Source organism: Bombina bombina, chromosome 2 (genome assembly GCF_027579735.1).
Source record: "Bombina bombina isolate aBomBom1 chromosome 2, aBomBom1.pri, whole genome shotgun sequence".
NCBI lineage: Eukaryota > Metazoa > Chordata > Amphibia > Anura > Bombinatoridae > Bombina > Bombina bombina.
Genome location: NC_069500.1, coordinates 1,437,932,724 through 1,437,954,666, shown reverse-complemented (window position 1 = coordinate 1,437,954,666; position 21,943 = coordinate 1,437,932,724). Strand labels below are relative to the sequence as shown.

Below are 21,943 nucleotides of genomic sequence, written 5' to 3'. Positions count from 1 at the left end.
AAGAGATACCCAGCACTAGCTGCACAACAGTGTTTGTATATCAGTAGCTGTCACATCTGATGCTGTAGAGGAAGTAAAGAGATACCCAGCACAAGCTGCACAACAGTGTTTGTATATCAGTAGCTGTCACATCTGAAGCTGCTGTAGAGGAAGTAAAGAGATACCCAGTACTAGCTGCACAACAGTGTTTGTATATCAGTAGCTGTCACATCTGAAGCTGCTGTAGAGGAAGTAAAGAGATACCCAGCACTAGCTGCACAACAGTGTTTGTATATCAGTAGCTGTCACAATCTGATGCTGTAGAGGAAGTAAATAGATAGCCAGCACTAGCTGCACAACAGTGTTTGTATATCATTAGCTGTCACATCTGATGCTTGTAGAGGAAGTAAAGAGATCCCCAACACTAGCTGTACAACATGTTTGTATATCAGTAGCTGTCACAATCTGATGCAGGGTAGAGGAAGTAAAGAGATACCCAGTACTAGCTGCACAACAGTGTTTGTATATCAGTAGCTGTCACATCTGGAAGCTGCTGTAGAGAAGTAAAGAGATAGCCACCCAGCACTAGCTGCACAACAGTGTTTTGTATATCAGTAGCTGTCACATCTGAAGCTGCTGTAGAGGAAGTAAAGAGATACTCAGCACTAGCAGAACAAGCAGGTGGTTTGTATATCAGTAGCTGTCACATCTGATGCGTAGAGGAAGTAATAGATAGCCAGCACTAGCTGCACAACAGTTGTTTGTATATCAGGTAGCTGTCACATCTGAAGCTGCTGTATAGGAAGTAAACAGATAACTCAGCACCTAGCAGAACAACAGTGTTTTGTATATCAGTAGCTGTCACATCTGATGCTGTAGAGGAAGTTAAAGAGATACCCAACACTAGCTGCAGCACAGTGTTTGTATATCAGTAGCTGTCACATCTGAATCTGGCTTGGTAGAGGAAGTAAAGAGATACCCAGCACTAAACTGCACAACAGTGTTTGTATATCAGTAGCTGTCACATCTTAAGCTGCTGTAGAGGAAGTAAAGAGATACCCAGGCACTAGCTGCACAACAGTTGTTTGGTATATCAGTAGCTGTCACATCTGAAGCTGCTGTAGAGGAAGTAAAGAGATTACCCAGCACTAGCTGCACAACAGTGTTTGTATATCAGTAGCTGTCACATCTGAAGCTGCTGTAGAGGAAGTAGAAGAGATACCCAGCACTAGCTGCACAACAGTGTTTTGTATATCAGTAGCTGTCACATCTGAAGCGGTTTGTAGAGGAAGTAAGAGATACCCAGCACTAGCTGTACAAGCAGTGTTTGTATATCAGTACTGTCACATCTGAAGCTGCTGTAGAGGAAGTAAAGAATACCCAGCACTAGCTGCACAACAGTGTTATGTATATCAGTAGCTGTCACATCTGAAGGCTGCTGTAGAGGAAGTAAAGAGATACCCAGCACTAGCTGCACAACAGTGTTTGTATATCAGTAGCTGTCACATATGAAGCTGCTGTAGAGGAAGTAAAGAGATACTCAGCACTAGCAGGAACAACAGTGTTTTGTATATCAGTAGCTGTCACATCTGAAGCTGCTGGTAGAGGAAGTAAAGAGATACCCAGCACTAGCTGTACAACAGTGTTTGTAAATCAGTAGCTGTCACATCTGAAGCTGCTGTAGAGGAAGTAAAGAGATACCCAGCACTAGCTGCACAACAGTGTTTATATCAGTAGCTGTCACATCTGAAGCTGCTGTAGAGGAAGTAAAGAGATACCCAGCAACTAGCTGCACAACATGTTTGTATATCAGTAGCTGTCACATCTGAAGCTGCTGTAGAGGAAGTAAAGAGATACCCAGCACTAGCTGCACAACAGTGTTTGTATATCAGTAGCTGTCACATCTGAAAGCTGCTGTGAGAGAAGTAAGAGATACCCCAGCACTAGCTACACAACAGTGTTTGTATAACAGTAGCTGTCACATCTGAAGCTGCTGTAGAGGAAGTAAAGAGATACCCGAGCACTAGCTGCACAACAGTGTTTGTATATCGAGTAGCTGTCAACATCTGAAGCTGCTGTAGAGGAAGTAAAGAGATTCCCAGCACTAGCTGCACAACAGTGTTTGTATATCAGTCTAGCTGTCACATCTGAAGCTGCTGTAAGGGAAGTAAAGAGATACTCAGCACTAGCTGCACAACAGTGGTTTGTATATCAGTAGCTGTCAACATCTGAAGCTGCTGTAGAGGAAGTAAAGAGATACCCAGCACTAGCTGCACAACAGTGTTTGTATATCAGTAGCTGTCACATCTGAAGCTGGCTGTAGAGGAAGTAAAGAGATACCCAGCACTAGCTGCACAACAGTGTTTGTATATCAGCTAGCTGTCACATCTGATGCAGCTGTAGAGGAAGTAAGAGAATACCCAGCACTAGCTGCACAACAGTGTTTGGTATATCAGTAGCTGTCACATCTGAGCTGTAGAGGAAGTAAAGAGATACCCAGCACTAACTGCACAACAGTGTTTGTATATCAGTAGCTGTCACATCTAAAGCTGCTGTAGAGGAAGTAAAAGAGATACCCAGCACTAGCTGCACAACAGTGTTTGTATATCAGCTAGCTGTCACATCTGAAGCTGCTGTAGAGGAAGTAAAGAGATTACCCAGCACTAGCTTCACAACAGTGTTTGTATATCCGTAGATGTCACAATTCTGAATCTGCTGATAGAAGAAGTAAAGTGATACCCAGCACTAGCTGCACAACAGTGTTTGTATATCAGTAGCTGTCACATCTGATGCTGCTGTAGAGGAATAAAGAGATACCCAGCACTAGCTGCACAACAGTGTTTGTAAATCAGTAGCTGTCACATCTGAAGCTGCTGTAGAGGAAGTAAAGAGATACCCAGCACTAGCTGCACAACAGTGTTTGTATATCAGTAGCTGTCACATCTGATGCTGCTGTAGAGGAAGTAAAGAGATACCCAGCACTAGCTGCACAACAGTGTTTGTAAATCAGTAGCTGTCACATGTGAAGCTGCTGTAGAGGAAGTAAAGAGATACCCAGCACTAGCTGCACAACAGTGTTTGTATATCAGTAGCTGTCACATCTGATGCTGTAGAGGAGTAAAGAGATACCCAGCACTAGCTGCACAACAGTGTTTGTATATCAGTAGCTGTCACATCTGATGCTGTAGAAGGAAGTAAAGAGATACCCAGCACTAGCTGCACAAAAGTGTTTGTTATATCAGTAGCTGTCACATCTGAAGCTGCTGTAGAGGAAGTAAAGAGGTACTCAGCACTAGCTGCACAACATTGTTTGTATATCAGTAGCTGGTCACAGTCTAAGCTGCTGTAGAGGAAGTAAAGAGATACCCAGCACTAGCTGCACAACAGTGTTTGTATATCAGTAGCTGTCACATCTGAAGCTGCTGTAGAGGAAGTAAAGAGATTCCCAGCACTAGCTGTACAACAGTGTTTTGTATATCAGTAGCTGTCAGCATCTGAAGCTGCTGTAGAGGAAGTAAAGAGATACCAGTACTAGCTGCACAACAGATGTTTGTAAATCAGTAGCTGTCACATCTGAAGCTGCTGTAGAGGAAGTAAAGAGATACCCAGGAACTAGCTGCACAACAGTGGTTTGTATATCAGTAGCTGTCGACATCTTGAAGCTGCTGTAGAGGAAGGTAAAAGAATAGCCCAGCACTACTGCACAACAGTGTTTGTATATCAGTAGCTGTCACATCTGATGCTGTAGAGGAAGTAAAGAGATACCCAGCACTAGCTGCACAACAGTGTTTGTAAATCAGTAGCTGTCACATCTAAAGCTGCTGGTAGGAGGAAGTAAAGAGATACCCAGCACTAGCTGCACAACAGTGGTTTTGTATATCAGTGGCTGTCACATCTGAGAGCTGCTGTAGAGGAAGTAAAGAGATACCCAGCAACTAGCTGCACAACAGTGTTTGTTATATCAGGTGGCTGTGACACATCTGAAGCTTGCCTGTAGAGGAAGTAAAGAGATACCCACACTAGCTGCACAACAGTGTTTGTAATACCAGTAGCTGTCACATCTAAAGCTGCTGTAGAGGATGTAGAAAGAGATACCAGCACTAGCTGCACAACCAGTGTTTGTATATCAGTGGCTGTCACATCTGAAGCTGGCGTGAGAGGAAGTAAAGAGATACCCAGCACTAGCTGCACAACAGTGGTTGTGTATATCTGTAGCTGTCACATCTGAAGCTGTATAGGAAGTAAAGGAGATACCCAGCACTAACTGCAGCAACAGTTGTTTGTATATCAGTAGCTGTCACATCTGAAGCTGCTGTAGAGGAAAGTAAAGAGATACCCAGCACAAGCTGCACAACAGTGTTTGTATATCAGTAGCTGTCACATCTGAAGCTGCTGTAGGAGGAAGTAAAGGAGATACCCAGCACTAGCTGCACACAGTGTTTGTATAACAGTAAGCTGTCACATCTGAAGCTGCTGTAGAGGAAGTAAAGAGATACCCAGCACTAGCTGCACAACAGTGTTTGTATATCCGTAGATGTCACATCTGGAATCTGCTGTAGAGGAAGTAAAGTGGATACCCAGCACTAGCTGCACAACAGTGTTTGTATATCAGTAGCTGTCACATCTGATGCTGCTGTAGAGGAAGTAAAGAGATACCCAGCACTAGCTGCACAACAGTGTTTTGTATATCAGTAGCTGTCCACATCTGATGCTGCTGTAGGAGGATGTAAAGAGATACCCAGCACTAGCTGGTACAACAGTGTTTTGTATATCAGTAGCTGTCACATCTGAAGCTGCTGTAGAGGAGTAAAGAGATACCCAGCACTAGCTGCACAACAGTGTTTGTAAATCAGTAGCTGTCACATCTGAAGCTGCTGTAGAGGAAGTAAAGAGATACCCAGCACTAGCTGCACAACAGTGTTTGTATATCAGTAGCTGTCACATCTGATGCTGTAGAGGAAGTAAAGAGATACCCAGCACTAGCTGCACAACAGTGTTTGTATATCAGTAGCTGTCACATCTGATGCTGTAGAGGAAGTAAAGAGATACCCAGCACTAGCTGCACAATAGTGTTTGTATATCAGTAGCTGTCACATCTGAAGCTGCTGTAGAGGAAGTAAAGAGATACTCAGCACTAGCTGCACAACAGTGTTTGTATATCAGTAGCTGTCACATCTGAAGCTGCTGTAGAGGAAGTAAAGAGATACCCAGCACTAGCTGCACAACAGTGTTTGTATATCAGTAGCTGTCACATCTGAAGCTGCTGTAGAGGAAGTAAAGAGATACCCAGCACTAGCTGCACAACAGTGTTTGTATATCAGTAGCTGTCACATCTGAAGCTGCTGTAGAGGAAGTAAAGAGATACCCAGCACTAGCTGTACAACAGTGTTTGTATATCAGTAGCTGTCACATCTGAAGCTGCTGTAGAGGAAGTAAAGAGATACCCAGTACTAGCTGCACAACAGTATTTGTAAATCAGTAGCTGTCACATCTGAAGCTGCTGTAGAGGAAGTAAAGAGATACCCAGAACTAGCTGCACAACAGTGTTTGTATATCAGTAGCTGTCACATCTGAAGCTGCTGTAGAGGAAGTAAAGAGATACCCAGCACTAGCTGCACAACAGTGTTTGTATATCAGTAGCTGTCACATCTGATGCTGTAGAGGAAGTAAAGAGATACCCAGCACTAGCTGCACAACAGTGTTTGTATATCAGTAGCTGTCACATCTAAAGCTGCTGTAGAGGAAGTAAAGACATACCCAGCACTAGCTGCACAACAGTGTTTGTATATCAGTAGCTGTCACATCTGAAGCTGCTGTAGAGGAAGTAAAGAGATACCCAGCACTAGCTGCACAACAGTGTTTGTATATCAGTAGCTGTCACATCTGAAGCTGCTGTAGAGGAATTAAAGGAGATACTCAGCACTAGCTGCACAACAGTGTTTGTATATCAGTCGCTGTCACATCTTAAGCTGCTGTAGAGGAAGTAAAGAGATACCCAAGCACTAGCTGCACAGCAGTGTTTGTATATCAGTAGCTGTCACATCTGAAGCTGCTGTAGAGGAAGTAAAGAGATAGCCCAGCACTAGCTGTACAACAGTGTTTGTATATCAGTAGCTGGTCACATCTGAAGGCTGTAGAGGAAGTAAAGAGATACCCAGCACTAGCTGCACAACAGTGTTTGTATATCAGTAGCTGTCACATCTAAGCTGCTGTAGAGGAAGTAAAGAGATACCCAGCACTAGCTGCACAACAGTGTTTGTATATCAGTAGCTGTCACTTCTGAAGCTGCTGTAGAGGAAGTTAAAGCGATACCCGAGCACTAGCTCACAACAGTGTTTTGTATATCATAGCTGTCACATCTGAAGCTGCTGTAGAGGAAGTAAAGAGAGATACCCAGCACTAGATGCACAACAGTGTTTGTATATCAGTAGCTGTCACATCTGAAGCTGCTATAGAGGAAGAGTAAAGAGATACCCAGCACTAGCTGCATCAACAGTGTTTTGTATAGGTCAGTAGCTGTCACATCTGAAGCTGCTGTAGGAGGAAGTAAAGAGATACCCAGCACTAGCTGCACAACAGTGTTTGTATAGCCAGTAGCTGTCACATCTAAAGCTGCTGTAGAGGAAGTAAGAGAATACCCAGCACTAGCTGCACAACAGTGTTTGTATATCAAGTGGCTGTCACGATCTGAAGCTCTGTAGAGGAAAGTAAATGAGATACCCAGCACTAGCTGCACAACAGTGTTTGTAATATCAGTAGCTGTCACATCTGAAGCTGTAGAGGAAGGTAATGAGATACCCAGCACTAACTGCACAAAAGTGTTTGTATATCAGTAGCTGTCAACATCTGAAGCTGCTGTAGAGGAAGTAAAGAGATACCCAGCACAAGCTGCACAACAGTGTTTGTATATCAGTAGCTGTCACATCTGAATCTGCTGTAGAGGAAGTAAAGTGAATACCCCAGCACTAGCTGCACAACAGTGTTTTGTATATCAGTAGCTGTCACATCTGATGCTGCTGTAGAGGAAGTAAAGAGATACCCAGCACTAGCTGCACAACAGTGTTTGTATATCAGTAGCTGTCACATCTGATGCTGCTGTAGAGGAAGTAAAGAGATACCCAGCACTAGCTGTACAACAGTGTTTGTATATCAGTAGCTGTCACATCTGAAGCTGCTGGTAGAGGAAGTAAAGAGATACCCAGCACTAGCTGCACAACAGTGTTTGTAAATCAGTAGCTGTCACATCTGAAGCTGCTGTAGCGGAAGTAAAGAGATACCCAGCACTAGCTGCACAACAGTGTTTGTATATCAGTAGCTGTCACATCTGATGCTGTTAGAGGAAGTAAAAGAGATACCCCACACTAGCTGCACAACAGTGTTTGTATATCAGTAGCTGTCACATCTGATGCTGTAGAGGAAGTAAAGAGATACCCAGCACTAGCTGCACAATAGTGTTTGTATATCAGTAGCTGTCACATCTGAAGCTGCTGTAGAGGAAGTAAAGAGATACTCAGCACTAGCTGCACAACAGTGTTTTGTATATCAGTAGCTGTCCACATCTGAAGCTGCTGTAGAGGAAGTAAAGAGATACCACAGCACTAGCTGCACAACAGTGTTTGTATATCAGTAGCTGTCACATCTGAAGCTGCTGTAGAGGAAGTAAAGAGATACCCAGCACTAGCTGCACAACAGTGTTTGTATATCAGTAGCTGTCACATCTGAAGCTGCTGTAGAGGAAGTAAAAGAGATTCCCAAGCACTAGCTGTACAAACAGTGTTTTGTATATCAGTAGCTTGTCACATCTGAAGCTGCTGTAGAGGAAGTAAAGAGATACCCAGTACTAGCTGCACAACAGTATTTGTAAATCAGTAGCTGTCACATCTGAAGCTGCTGTAGAGGAAGTAAAGAGATACCCAGAACTAGCTGCACAACAGTGTTTGTATATCAGTAGCTGTCACATCTGAAGCTGCTGTAGAGGAAGTAAAGAGATACCCAGCACTAGCTGCACAACAGTGTTTGTATATCAGTGGCTGTCACATCTGATGCTGTAGAGGGAAGTAAAGAGATACCCAGCACTAGCTGCACAACAGTGTTTGTATATCAGTAGCTGTCACATCTAAAGCTGCTGTAGAGGAAGTAAAGAGATACCCAGCACTAGCTGCACAACAGTGTTTTGTATATCAGTAGCTGTCACATCTGAAGCTGCTGTAGAGGAAGTAAAGAGATACCCAGCACTAGCTGCACAACAGTGTTTGTATATCAGTAGCTGTCACATCTGAAGCTGCTGTAGAGGAAGTAAAGAGATACTCAGCACTAGCTGCACAACAGTGTTTGTATATCAGTAGCTGTCACATCTGAAGCTGCTGTAGAGGAAGTAAAGAGATACCCAGCACTAGCTGCACAGCAGTGTTTGTATATCAGTAGCTGTCACATCTGAAGCTGCTGTAGAGGAAGTAAAGAGATACCCAGCACTAGCTGTACAACAGTGTTTGTATATCAGTAGCTGTCACATCTGAAGCTGTAGAGGAAGTAAAGAGATACCCAGCACTAGCTGCACAACAGTGTTTGTATATCAGTAGCTGTCACATCTAATGCTGCTGTAGAGGAAGTAAAGAGAGATACCCAGCACTAGCTGCACAACAGTGTTTGTATATCAGTAGCTGTCACATCTGAAGCTGCTGTAGAGGAAGTAAAGCGATACCCAGCACTAGCTGCACAACAGTGTTTGTATATCAGTAGCTGTCACATCTGAAGCTGCTGTAGAGGAAGTAAAGAGATACCCAGCACTAGATGCACAACAGTGTTTGTATATCAGTAGCTGTCACATCTGAAGCTGCTATAGAGGAAGTAAAGAGATACCCAGCACTAGCTGCACAACAGTGTTTGTATATCAGTAGCTGTCACATCTGAAGCTGCTGTAGAGGAAGTAAAGAGATACCCAGCACTAGCTGCACAACAGTGTTTGTATATCAGTAGCTGTCACATCTGAAGCTGCTGTAGAGGAAGTAAAGAGATACCCAGCACTAGATGCACAACAGTGTTTGTATATCAGTAGCTGTCACATCTGAAGCTGCTGTAGAGGAAGTAAAGAGATACCCAGCACTAGCTGTACAACAGTGTTTGTATATCAGTAGCTGTCACATCTGAAGCTGCTGTAGAGGAAGTAAAGAGATACCCAGCACTAGCTGCACAACAGTGTTTGTATATCAGTAGCTGTCACATCTAAAGCTGCTGTAGAGGAAGTAAAGAGATACCCAGCACTAGCTGCACAACAGTGTTTGTATATCAGTAGCTGTCACATCTGATGCTGTAGAGGAAGTAAAGAGATACCCCAGCACTAGCTGCACAACAGTGTTTGTATATCAGTAGCTGTCACATCTGAAGCTGCTGTAGAGGAAGTAAAGAGATACCCAGAACTAGCTGCACAACAGTGTTTGTATATCAGTAGCTGTCACATCTGAAGCTGCTGTAGAGGAAGTAAAGAGATTCCCAGCACTAGCTGTACAACAGTGTTTGTATATCAGTAGCTGTCACATCTGAAGCTGCTGTAGAGGAAGTAAAGAGATACCCAGTACTAGCTTGCACAACAGTATTTGTAAATCAGTAGCTGTCACATCTGAAGCTGCTGTAGAGGAAGTAAAGAGATACCCAGAACTAGCTGCACAACAGTGTTTGTATATCAGTAGCTGTCACATCTGAAGCTGCTGTAGAGGAAGTAAAGAGATACCCAGCACTAGCTGCACAACAGTGTTTGTATATCAGTGGCTGTCACATCTGATGCTGTAGAGGAAGTAAAGAGATACCCAGCACTAGCTGCACAACAGTGTTTGTATATCAGTAGCTGTCACATCTAAAGCTGCTGTAGAGGAAGTAAAGAGATACCCAGCACTAGCTGCACAACAGTGTTTGTATATCAGTAGCTGTCACATCTGAAGCTGCTGTAGAGGAAGTAAAGAGATACCCAGCACTAGCTGCACAACAGTGTTTGTATATCAGTAGCTGTCACATCTGAAGCTGCTGTAGAGGAAGTAAAGAGAAAACTCAGCACTAGCTGCACAACAGTGTTTGTATATCAGTAGCTGTCACATCTGAAGCTGCTGTAGAGGAAGTAAAGAGATACCCAGCACTAGCTGCACAGCAGTGTTTGTATATCAGTAGCTGTCACATCTGAAGCTGCTGTAGAGGAAGTAAAGAGATACCCAGCACTAGCTGTACAACAGTGTTTGTATATCAGTAGCTGTCACATCTGAAGCTGTAGAGGAAGTAAAGAGATACCCAGCACTAGCTGCACAACAGTGTTTGTATATCAGTAGCTGTCACATCTAATGCTGCTGTAGAGGAAGTAAAGAGATACCCAGCACTAAGCTGCACAACAGTGTTTGTATATCAGTAGCTGGTCACATCTGAAGCTGCTGTAGAGGAAGTAAAGCGATACCCAGCACTAGCTGCACAACAGTGTTTTGTATATCAGTAGCTGTCACATCTGAAGCTGCTGTAGAGGAAGTAAAGAGATACCCAGCACTAGATGCACAACAGTGTTTGTATATCAGTAGCTGTCACATCTGAAGCTGCTATAGAGGAAGTAAAGAGATACCCAGTCACTAGCTGCACAACAGTGGTTTGTATATCAGTAGCTGTCACATCTGAAGCTGCTGTAGAGGAAGTAAAGAGATACCCAGCACTAGCTGCACAACAGTGTTTGTATACCAGTAGCTGTCACATCTAAAGCTGCTGTAGAGGAAGTAAAGAGATACCCAGCACTAGCTGCACAACAGTGTTTTGTATATCAGTTGGCTGTCACATCTGAAGCTGCTGTAGAGGAAGTAAAGAGATACCCAGCACTAGCTGCACAACAGTGTTTGTATATCAGTAGCTGTCACATCTGAAGCTGTAGAGGAAGTAAAGAGATACCCAGCACTAAGCTGCACAACAGTGTTTGTATATCAGTAGCTGTCACATCTGAAGCTGCTGTAGAGGAAGTAAAGAGATACCCAGCACAAGCTGCACAACAGTGTTTGTATATCAGTAGCTGTCACATCTGAAGCTGCTGTAGAGGAAGTAAAGAGATACCCAGCACTAGCTGCACAACAGTGTTTGTATATCAGTAGCTGTCACATCTGAAGCTGCTGTAGAGGAAGTAAAGAGATACCCAGCACTAGCTGCACAACAGTGTTTGTATATCAGTAGATGTCACATCTGAATCTGCTGTAGAGGAAGTAAAGTGATACCCAGCACTAGCTGCACAACAGTGTTTGTATATCAGTAGCTGTCACATCTGATGCTGCTGTAGAGGAAGTAAAGAGATACCCAGCACTAGCTGCACAACAGTGTTTGTATATCAGTAGCTGTCACATCTGATGCTGCTGTAGAGGAAGTAAAGAGATACCCAGCACTAGCTGTACAACAGTGTTTGTATATCAGTAGCTGTCACATCTGAAGCTGCTGTAGAGGAAGTAAAGAGATACCCAGCACTAGCTGCACAACAGTGTTTGTAAATCAGTAGCTGTCACATCTGAAGCTGCTGTAGAGGAAGTAAAGAGATACCCAGCACTAGCTGCACAACAGTGTTTGTATATCAGTAGCTGTCACATCTGATGCTGTAGAGGAAGTAAAGAGATACCCAGCACTAGCTGCACAACAGTGTTTGTATATCAGTAGCTGTCACATCTGATGCTGTAGAGGAAGTAAAGAGATACCCAGCACTAGCTGCACAATAGTGTTTGTATATCAGTAGCTGTCACATCTGAAGCTGCTGTAGAGGAAGTAAAGAGATACTCAGCACTAGCTGCACAACAGTGTTTGTATATCAGTAGCTGTCACATCTGAAGCTGCTGTAGAGGAAGTAAAGAGATACCCAGCACTAGCTGCACAACATGTTTGTATATCAGTAGCTGTCACATCTGAAGCTGCTGTAGAGGAAAGTAAAGAGATACCCAGCACTAGCTGCACAAACAGTGTTTGTATATCAGTAGCTGTCACATCTGAAGCTGCTGTAGAGGAAGTAAAGAGATTCCCAGCACTAGCTGTACAACAGTGTTTGTATATCAGTAGCTGTCACATCTGAAGCTGCTGTAGAGGAAGTAAAGAGATACCCAGTACTAGCTGCACAACAGTATTTGTAAATCAGTAGCTGTCACATCTGAAGCTGCTGTAGAGGAAGTAAAGAGATACCCAGAACTAGCTGCACAACAGTGTTTGGTATATCAGTAGCTGTCACATCTGAAGCTGCTGTAGAGGAAGTAAAGAGATACCCAGCACTAGCTGCACAACAGTGTTTGTATATCAGTGGCTGTCACATCTGATGCTGTAGAGGAAGTAAAGAGATACCCAGCACTAGCTGCACGACAGTGTTTGTATATCAGTAGCTGTCACATCTAATGCTGCTGTAGAGGAAGTAAAGAGATACCCAGCACTAGCTGCACAACAGTGTTTGTATATCAGTAGCTGTCACATCTGAAGCTGCTGTAGAGGAAGTAAAGAGATACCCAGCACTAGCTGCACAACAGTGTTTGTATATCAGTAGCTGTCACATCTGAAGCTGCTGTAGAGGAAGTAAAGAGATACTCAGCACTAGCTGCACAACAGTGTTTGTATATCAGTAGCTGTCACATCTGAAGCTGCTGTAGAGGAAGTAAAGAGATACCCAGCACTAGCTGCACAGCAGTGTTTGTATATCAGTAGCTGTCACATCTGAAGCTGCTGTAGAGGAAGTAAAGAGATACCCAGCACTAGCTGTACAACAGTGTTTGTATATCAGTAGCTGTCACATCTGAAGCTGTAGAGGAAGTAAAGAGATACCCAGCACTAGCTGCACAACAGTGTTTGTATATCAGTAGCTGTCACATCTAATGCTGCTGTAGAGGAAGTAAAGAGATACCCAGCACTAGCTGCACAACAGTGTTTGTATATCAGTAGCTGTCACATCTGAAGCTGCTGTAGAGGAAGTAAAGCGATACCCAGCACTAGCTGCACAACAGTGTTTGTATATCAGTAGCTGTCACATCTGAAGCTGCTGTAGAGGAAGTAAAGAGATACCCAGCACTAGATGCACAACAGTGTTTGTATATCAGTAGCTGTCCACATCTGTAGCTGCTATAGAGGAAGTAAAGAGATACCCAGCACTAGCTGCACAACAGTGTTTGTATATCAGTAGCTGTCACATCTGAAGCTGCTGTAGAGGAAGTAAAGAGATACCCAGCACTAGCTGCACAACAGTGTTTGTATATCAGTAGCTGTCACATCTGAAGCTGCTGTAGAGGAAGTAAAGAGATACCCAGCACTAGATGCACAACAGTGTTTGTATATCAGTAGCTGTCACATCTGAAGCTGCTGTAGAGGAAGTAAAGAGATACCCAGCACTAGCTGTACAACAGTGTTTGTATATCAGTAGCTGTCACATCTGAAGCTGCTGTAGAGGAAGTAAAGAGATACCCAGCACTAGCTGCACAACAGTGTTTGTATATCAGTAGCTGTCACATCTAAAGCTGCTGTAGAGGAAGTAAAGAGATACCCAGCACTAGCTGCACAACAGTGTTTGTATATCAGTAGCTGTCACATCTGTGTGACAGTGTTTGTATATCAGTAGCTGTCACATCTGAAGCTGCTGTAGAGGAAGTAAAGAGATACTCAGCACTAGCTGCACAACAGTGTTTGTATATCAGTAGCTGTCACATCTGAAGCTGCTGTAGAGGAAGTAAAGAGATACCCAGTACTAGCTGCACAACAGTGTTTGTATATCAGTAGCTGTCACATCTGAAGCTGCTGTAGAGGAAGTAAAGAGATACCCAGCACTAGCTGCACAACAGTGTTTGTATATCAGTAGCTGTCACATCTGAAGCTGCTGTAGAGGAAGTAAAGAGATTCCCAGCACTAGCTGTACAACAGTGTTTGTATATCAGTAGCTGTCACATCTGAAGCTGCTGTAGAGGAAGTAAAGAGATACCCAGTACTAGCTGCACAACAGTATTTGTAAATCAGTAGCTGTCACATCTGAAGCTGCTGTAGAGGAAGTAAAGAGATACCCAGCACTAGCTGCACAACAGTGTTTGTATATCAGTAGCTGTCACATCTGATGCTGTAGAGGAAGTAAAGAGATACCCAGAACTAGCTGCACAACAGTGTTTGTATATCAGTAGCTGTCACATCTGAAGCTGCTGTAGAGGAAGTAAAGAGATACCCAGCACTAGCTGCACAACAGTGTTTGTATATCAGTGGCTGTCACATCTGATGCTGTAGAGGAAGTAAAGAGATACCCAGCACTAGCTGCACAACAGTGTTTGTATATCAGTAGCTGTCACATCTAAAGCTGCTGTAGAGGAAGTAAAGAGATACCCAGCACTAGCTGCACAACAGTGTTTGTATATCAGTAGCTGTCACATCTGAAGCTGCTGTAGAGGAAGTAAAGAGATACCCAGCACTAGCTGCACAACAGTGTTTGTATATCAGTAGCTGTCACATCTGAAGCTGCTGTAGAGGAAGTAAAGAGATACTCAGCACTAGCTGCACAACAGTGTTTGTATATCAGTAGCTGTCACATCTGAAGCTGCTGTAGAGGAAGTAAAGAGATACCCAGCACTAGCTGCACAGCAGTGTTTGTATATCAGTAGCTGTCACATCTGAAGCTGCTGTAGAGGAAGTAAAGAGATACCCAGCACTAGCTGTACAACAGTGTTTGTATATCAGTAGCTGTCACATCTGAAGCTGTAGAGGAAGTAAAGAGATACCCAGCACTAGCTGCACAACAGTGTTTGTATATCAGTAGCTGTCACATCTAATGCTGCTGTAGAGGAAGTAAAGAGATACCCAGCACTAGCTGCACAACAGTGTTTGTATATCAGTAGCTGTCACATCTGAAGCTGCTGTAGAGGAAGTAAAGCGATACCCAGCACTAGCTGCACAACAGTGTTTGTATATCAGTAGCTGTCACATCTGAAGCTGCTGTAGAGGAAGTAAAGAGATACCCAGCACTAGATGCACAACAGTGTTTGTATATCAGTAGCTGTCACATCTGAAGCTGCTATAGAGGAAGTAAAGAGATACCCAGCACTAGCTGCACAACAGTGTTTGTATATCAGTAGCTGTCACATCTGAAGCTGCTGTAGAGGAAGTAAAGAGATACCCAGTACTAGCTGCACAACAGTGTTTGTATATCAGTAGCTGTCACATCTGAAGCTGCTGTAGAGGAAGTAAAGCGATACCCAGCACTAGCTGCACAACAGTGTTTGTATATCAGTAGCTGTCACATCTGAAGCTGCTGTAGAGGAAGTAAAGAGATACCCAGCACTAGCTGCACAACAGTGTTTGTATATCAGTAGCTGTCACATCTGAAGCTGCTGTAGAGGAAGTAAAGAGATACCCAGCACTAGCTGTACAACAGTGTTTGTATATCAGTAGCTGTCACATCTGAAGCTGCTGTAGAGGAAGTAAAGAGATACCCAGCACTAGCTGCACAACAGTGTTTGTATATCAGTAGCTGTCACATCTAAAGCTGCTGTAGAGGAAGTAAAGAGATACCCAGCACTAGCTGCACAACAGTGTTTGTATATCAGTAGCTGTCACATCTAAAGCTGCTGTAGAGGAAGTAAAGAGATACCCAGCACTAGCTACACAACAGTGTTTGTATATCAGTAGCTGTCACATCTGATGCTGCTGTAGAGGAAGTAAAGAGATACCCAGCACTAGCTGCACAACAGTGTTTGTATATCAGTAGCTGTCACATCTGATGCTGTAGAGGAAGTAAAGAGATACCCAGCACAAGCTGCACAACAGTGTTTGTATATCAGTAGCTGTCACATCTAAAGCTGCTGTAGAGGAAGTAAAGAGATACCCAGCACTAGCTGCACAACAGTGTTTGTATATCAGTAGCTGTCACATCTGATGCTGTAGAGGAAGTAAAGAGATACCCAGCACTAGCTGCACAACAGTGTTTGTATATCAGTAGCTGTCACATCTGAAGCTGTAGAGGAAGTAAAGAGATACCCAGTACTAGCTGCACAACAGTGTTTGTATATCAGTAGCTGTCACATCTGAAGCTGCTGTAGAGGAAGTAAAGAGATACCCAGCACTAGCTGCACAACAGTGTTTGTATATCAGTAGCTGTCACATCTGATGCTGTAGAGGAAGTAAAGAGATACCCAGCACAAGCTGCACAACAGTGTTTGTATATCAGTAGCTGTCACATCTGAAGCTGCTGTAGAGGAAGTAAAGAGATACCCAGTACTAGCTGCACAACAGTGTTTGTATATCAGTAGCTGTCACATCTGAATCTGCTGTAGAGGAAGTAAAGAGATACCCAGCACTAGCTGCACAACAGTGTTTGTATATCAGTAGCTGTCACATCTGATGCTGTAGAGGAAGTAAAGAGATACCCAGCACAAGCTGCACAACAGTGTTTGTATATCAGTTAACTTTCACTGCTACTCTATAGTGACATCTGGTGGCAGTACTCAGAATGTCTTATTTGATGTATCATAAGTGTTGTTGGTGTATTGGTCCCACAGATAATGTTCCTTTAGTAGATTTTTATATGTTTAAATGGACCAATAAAATTTAGTTTATTCCATAAGATTTCATTGATCTTGTTGGTTTATTAAAAGGTATCACAATCTAGTAAAGTAACAATTACTGATGTAGGGAAGTAGCTATTAATGTAAAAAGGAATAATACAGCGCTAAAATCTGAAGGTTTATCTAAGCCACTCTCCTGCCACCTCCCCTAGATGGCAAAAAGATAAAACTAAACAAAAACCGCAAATGAGAGGGCGCTAAAAGCGAAGAGAAACCAACACACTTAATCAGCATTAATTAAGCATTCATAATAAAGAAAACATTACACCAAGTAATTTGAAAAGTTTACTATCAAAGATAAATTGTACAATACACGGGACGTCTCCCTGCAAAGATATATAATACAAATAAAATAAATTAAAAGGAAAGTACTATATGGAATACCACCCTAAAAAATTAAAAAATATATAAAAATGAAAAATATCAAAAAATCAAAAAATAATGTTGCTGGCTAAGAGAATATCCAATCAAGGGAAGCGTCAGATGTTCCTCTTTATTACTGTGGGATCCAGTATGTATCAGTGTTGGAAAGCAAATGTTGCTAGTTAGAAAGTGTCGATGTGATAGTTACTCCATATATTTGTATCAACTCTTCAAGTGTTAGTAACACATATTGCAATTATTTCCCATAATCTTATATGTAGGCTAAAACACTGCTTCAATATATACAGAATGTGCAGTAGGTGAAACTTTGTTTATCAGAAGGTATATTTGTATCACTTCAGATAAATGAGTATTGACTCCGTGAGCCTTGTTTGTCAGTCACTGGTTATTTGTATTGTGCACAGTTCTCACCTTAACAGCCTGCTATATGTCAATTTACTCAGCAAAACAACTTATACTTTTTACCGGAACTTTTCCTCGCCAAGCGCGATGACACTCTTGGACGGCTGTGTGTCAGATGATCACACTTGACAGGCAGCTTGGGGTAATACCGGAATCTTTTCCTCGCCAAGTGCGATGACACTCTTGAACGGCTGTGTACCAGATGATCTCACTTGACAGGCAGCTGGGGTAATACCGGAATCTTTTCTTCGCCGAAACCGTTACCTCTCCAGTCAGCGTCTTTCTGAGATTTTCACCTCTGTTGGTTATATGCAGCTGTAGCAAAAGGGTAATCAGCTGGGCTGATAATATGAAGACACCTCCGCTCTTAGCGTATTTCACGCGCGGGTAATCAGCTAGGTACCTAGTTACAAGCTCTTGAGAAAGCCCAACCACACGGGTGAAACGCGTAGAAGAAAGAGAGTTGCTGACCCTGTCAAGAACTTGTAACTAGGTACCTAGCTGATTACCCGCGCGTGAAATACGCTAAGAGCGGAGGTTGCTTCATATTATCAGCCCAGCTGATTACCCTTTTGCTACAGCTGCATATAACCAACGGAGGTGAAAATCTCAGAAAGACGCTGACTGGAGAGGTAACGGTTTCGGTGAAGAAAAGATTCCGGTATTACCCCAGCTGCCTGTCAAGTGAGATCATCTGGTACACAGCCGTTCAAGAGTGTCATCGCACTTGGCGAGGAAAAGATTCCGGTATTACCCCAAGCTGCCTGTCAAGTGTGATCATCTGACACACAGCCGTCCAAGAGTGTCATCGCGCTTGGCGAGGAAAAGTTCCGGTAAAAAGTATAAGTTGTTTTGCTGAGTAAATTGACATATAGCAGGCTGTTAAGGTGAGAACTGTGCACAATACAAATAACCAGTGACTGACAAACAAGGCTCACGGAGTCAATACTCATTTATCTGAAGTGATACAAATATACCTTCTGATAAACAAAGTTTCACCTACTGCACATTCTGTATATATTGAAGCAGTGTTTTAGCCTACATATAAGATTATGGGAAATAATTGCAATATGTGTTACTAACACTTGAAGAGTTGATACAAATATATGGAGTAACTATCACATCGACACTTTCTAACTAGCAACATTTGCTTTCCAACACTGATACATACTGGATCCCACAGTAATAAAGAGGAACATCTGACGCTTCCCTTGATTGGATATTCTCTTAGCCAGCAACATTATTTTTTGATTTTTTGATATTTTTCATTTTTATATATTTTTTAATTTTTTAGGGTGGTATTCCATATAGTACTTTCCTTTTAATTTATTTTATTTGTATTATATATCTTTGCAGGGAGACGTCCCGTGTATTGTACAATTTATCTTTGATAGTAAACTTTTCAAATTACTTGGTGTAATGTTTTCTTTATTATGAATGCTTAATTAATGCTGATTAAGTGTGTTGGTTTCTCTTAGCTTTTAGCGCCCTCTCATTTGCGGTTTTTGTTTAGCTATTAATGTAGGCACACTGACATATATGACCATGTTCCAGTTGCCCTAATTGAGATCTCTCATTGGTCTACTCTCTTACTGCATGGTTGAGTTATTGGTCAAGAAGGCAGCCAGGGATATAGATTAGGTTGAATGATTAGATCACTGATTTCCTCTTTCAGATATACACATTTGTTTTCTTCTCAAATTTTCTCTCTCTCTCCCTTTCCATCAGACTGCAGAAGAGGGGGCTGCAAGCACAATATACTGTGCGATCTCTGAAGAGGCCGAGGGCATAACGGGGAAATATATAGATAGTGACTGCACAGTGGTGTTACCCTCAGAGAAAACGCGAGATCTGGCTGTAGCTAAGAAGCTGTGGGAAGCTTGTGAAGAAGTTACAGGACTGACCGGAAGTAGAAACAAGTGACAAGGACATCAGATATCAAAGAGAACCTAACCAGGAACCACAGACTGCAGCCACGACTAGAAACCATTACATGAGGCTGTACTGAACCTATTGTGAATAAATGTTGTATTCCTTGTTTATAAGTATATGTGGGAGCATAAGGAACCCATAAACATGTACCTCAGGGAAGGTCTACTGGTGCTAGGACTATAGGTACTACTGCTGTGTTATTAAACGTAATGCCTCAACCACACGTAGGGTCAGTATTACCAGAATAAACTGTCAAAATCTACTCATAATGCAGTCTCAACTGCACAAAATATTAAACAGGTTTTTATACTTTCAAACTGCTTCTGTTGCTCTTAATAACCCTTCCTACAAGTCATTGAAATGTCCCATATAATCCTCCACATAACTCCACATATTGCACCATATAACCTTCCCTATAACTCCTCCTATTGCACCATATAGCCCTCTGTATAACTCCTCCTATTGCACCATATAACCCTCCCTATAACTCCTCCTATTGCACCATATAACCCTCCCTATAACTCCTCCTATTGCACCATATAACCCTCCCTATAACTCCTCCTATTGCACCATATAACCCTCCGTATAACTCCTCCTATTGCACCATATAACCCTCCCTATAACTCCTCCTATTACACCATATAACCCTCCCTATAACTCCTCCTATTGCACCATATAACCCTCGCTATAACTCCTCTTATTGCACCATATAACCCTCCCTATAACTCCTCCTATTGCACCATATAACCCTCCCTATAACTCCTCCTATTGCACCATATAACCCTCCCTATAACTCCTCCTATTGCACCATATAACTGCTCCCTATAACTCCTCCTATTGCAACATATAACCATCCCTATAACTCCTCCTATTGCACCATATAACCCTCCCTATAACTCCTCCTATTGCCCATAACCCTCTCTATAACTCCTCTTATTGCACCATATAACCCTCCCTATAACTCCTCCTATTGCACCATATAACCCTTCCTAGAGCTCCTCCTATTGCACATAACCCTCTCTATAACTCCTCTTATTGCACCATATAACTCTCCCTATAACTCCTCCTATTGCACCATATAACCCTCCCTATGACTCCTCCTATTGCACCATATAACCCTCCGTATAACTCCTCCTATTGCACCATATAACCCTCCCTATAACTCCTCCTATTGCACCATATAACCATCCCTATAATTCCTCCTATTGCACCATATTAACCTCTCTATAACTCCTCCTATTGCGCCATATAACTCACCATATAACTCCTCCTATTGCACCATATAACCCTCCCTATAACTCCTCCTATTGCACCATATAACCCTCCCTATAACTCCTCCTATTGCACCATATAACCCTCCTTATAACTCCTCCTACTGACCCATATAACCCTCCCTATAACTCCTCCTATTGCACCATATAACCCTCCCTATAACTCCTCATATTGCCCCATATAACCCTCTCTATAACTCCTCCTATTGCACCATATAACTGCTCCCTATAACTCCTCGTATTACACCATATAACCCTCCCTATAACTCCTCCTATTGCACCATATAACCCTCCTTATAACTCCTCCTACTGACCCATATAACCCTCCCTATAACTCCTCCTATTGCACCATATAACCCTCCCTATAACTCCTCCTATTGCCCCATATAACCCTCTCTATAACTCCTCCTATTGCACCATATAACTGCTCCCTATAACTCCTCGTATTACACCATATAACCCTCCCTATAACTCCTCCTATTGCACCATATAACCCTCCCTATAATTCCTATCTTTTCTAACTGCAGTAGAGTCTCTTTAAGCTTGCCCAGTATTGCAAATGGGATTTTCCTGCAACCATGTATGACTGGAGCAACACTTGGGTCCAAATAGATGTGGTAAGTTCCTTTAAATTGCCCAATTCCTTGAAATGCATCAGGGTAATGTTTTACCAGATCATCTTTTGTATAAAGTTTTCGTGTAGATACTGTGTGAACTTTGCAAAGTAAATCCAGTTCCTGGCATGCTGCTTTTCCTAATAATGGAAGTGAGGAGCATCGCGTAGCAAAGAATTCCAGCTCTGCTGTATGTGTGGAGGTGGCTGCAGTGAGATGCACCATACCTTCTTGATGGAACCCCCATAACCAATTAACATAGTGTTAGTATTTCTGATGCAGAACTGTGCAGGGATCTTTTTTAAGAGAGTGATAGGTAGCACATTTGCCTCAGCACCAGTATCCAGTTAATGGGTGCACCATTGATTTGCACTTCAGAGAACCATGCAGAATGTTTTAGTTCTTGTTTTACATTTTTCAATATTGCTCCTATAAATAAAGTCTCAGCTGTTTTTACTCTGTCACACTCCTGGCCCTGTGATTTACAGCATTTTGCAAAATGATTCCTTTTGTGACAAGTGTAACAAACACACCCAAATGCAGGGCATCTTTGAGGTGGATGTACCCTGTCACACCTAGGGCACACATTCCTTGTTTGCTCAGACCTTGCACTAGAGAGGTTTGTTCTTGCTGCCTCTAGTAGACTCTGCTTGGCTAGTGAGTGTGGGTTTGTACTGTAAAGCATGAATAGCCTGGTAGGAACTTGGTGGTGTGTTTGCAGCCATAACCAGAACCTGGGATTTAGTAGACTCTGCTTGGCTAGTGAGTGTGGGTTTGTACTGTAAAGCATGAATAG

At 42.7% G+C, this 21,943-nt stretch overlaps 1 protein-coding gene across 1 annotated transcript in view; it reads left to right on the top strand.

Annotated features, from left to right (window-relative positions):
- Positions 1–21,611, top strand: part of LOC128650446 (retinol dehydrogenase 12) — a 260,133-nt gene extending 238,522 nt beyond the window's left edge. The window contains exon 6 of the mRNA XM_053704388.1: positions 19,059–21,611. Coding sequence (XP_053560363.1) covers positions 19,059–19,253 — 195 coding nt within the window. The 3' untranslated portion in view covers positions 19,254–21,611. The remainder of the gene's footprint in view (positions 1–19,058) is intronic.
- The last annotated feature ends 332 nt before the right edge of the window (positions 21,612–21,943 follow it).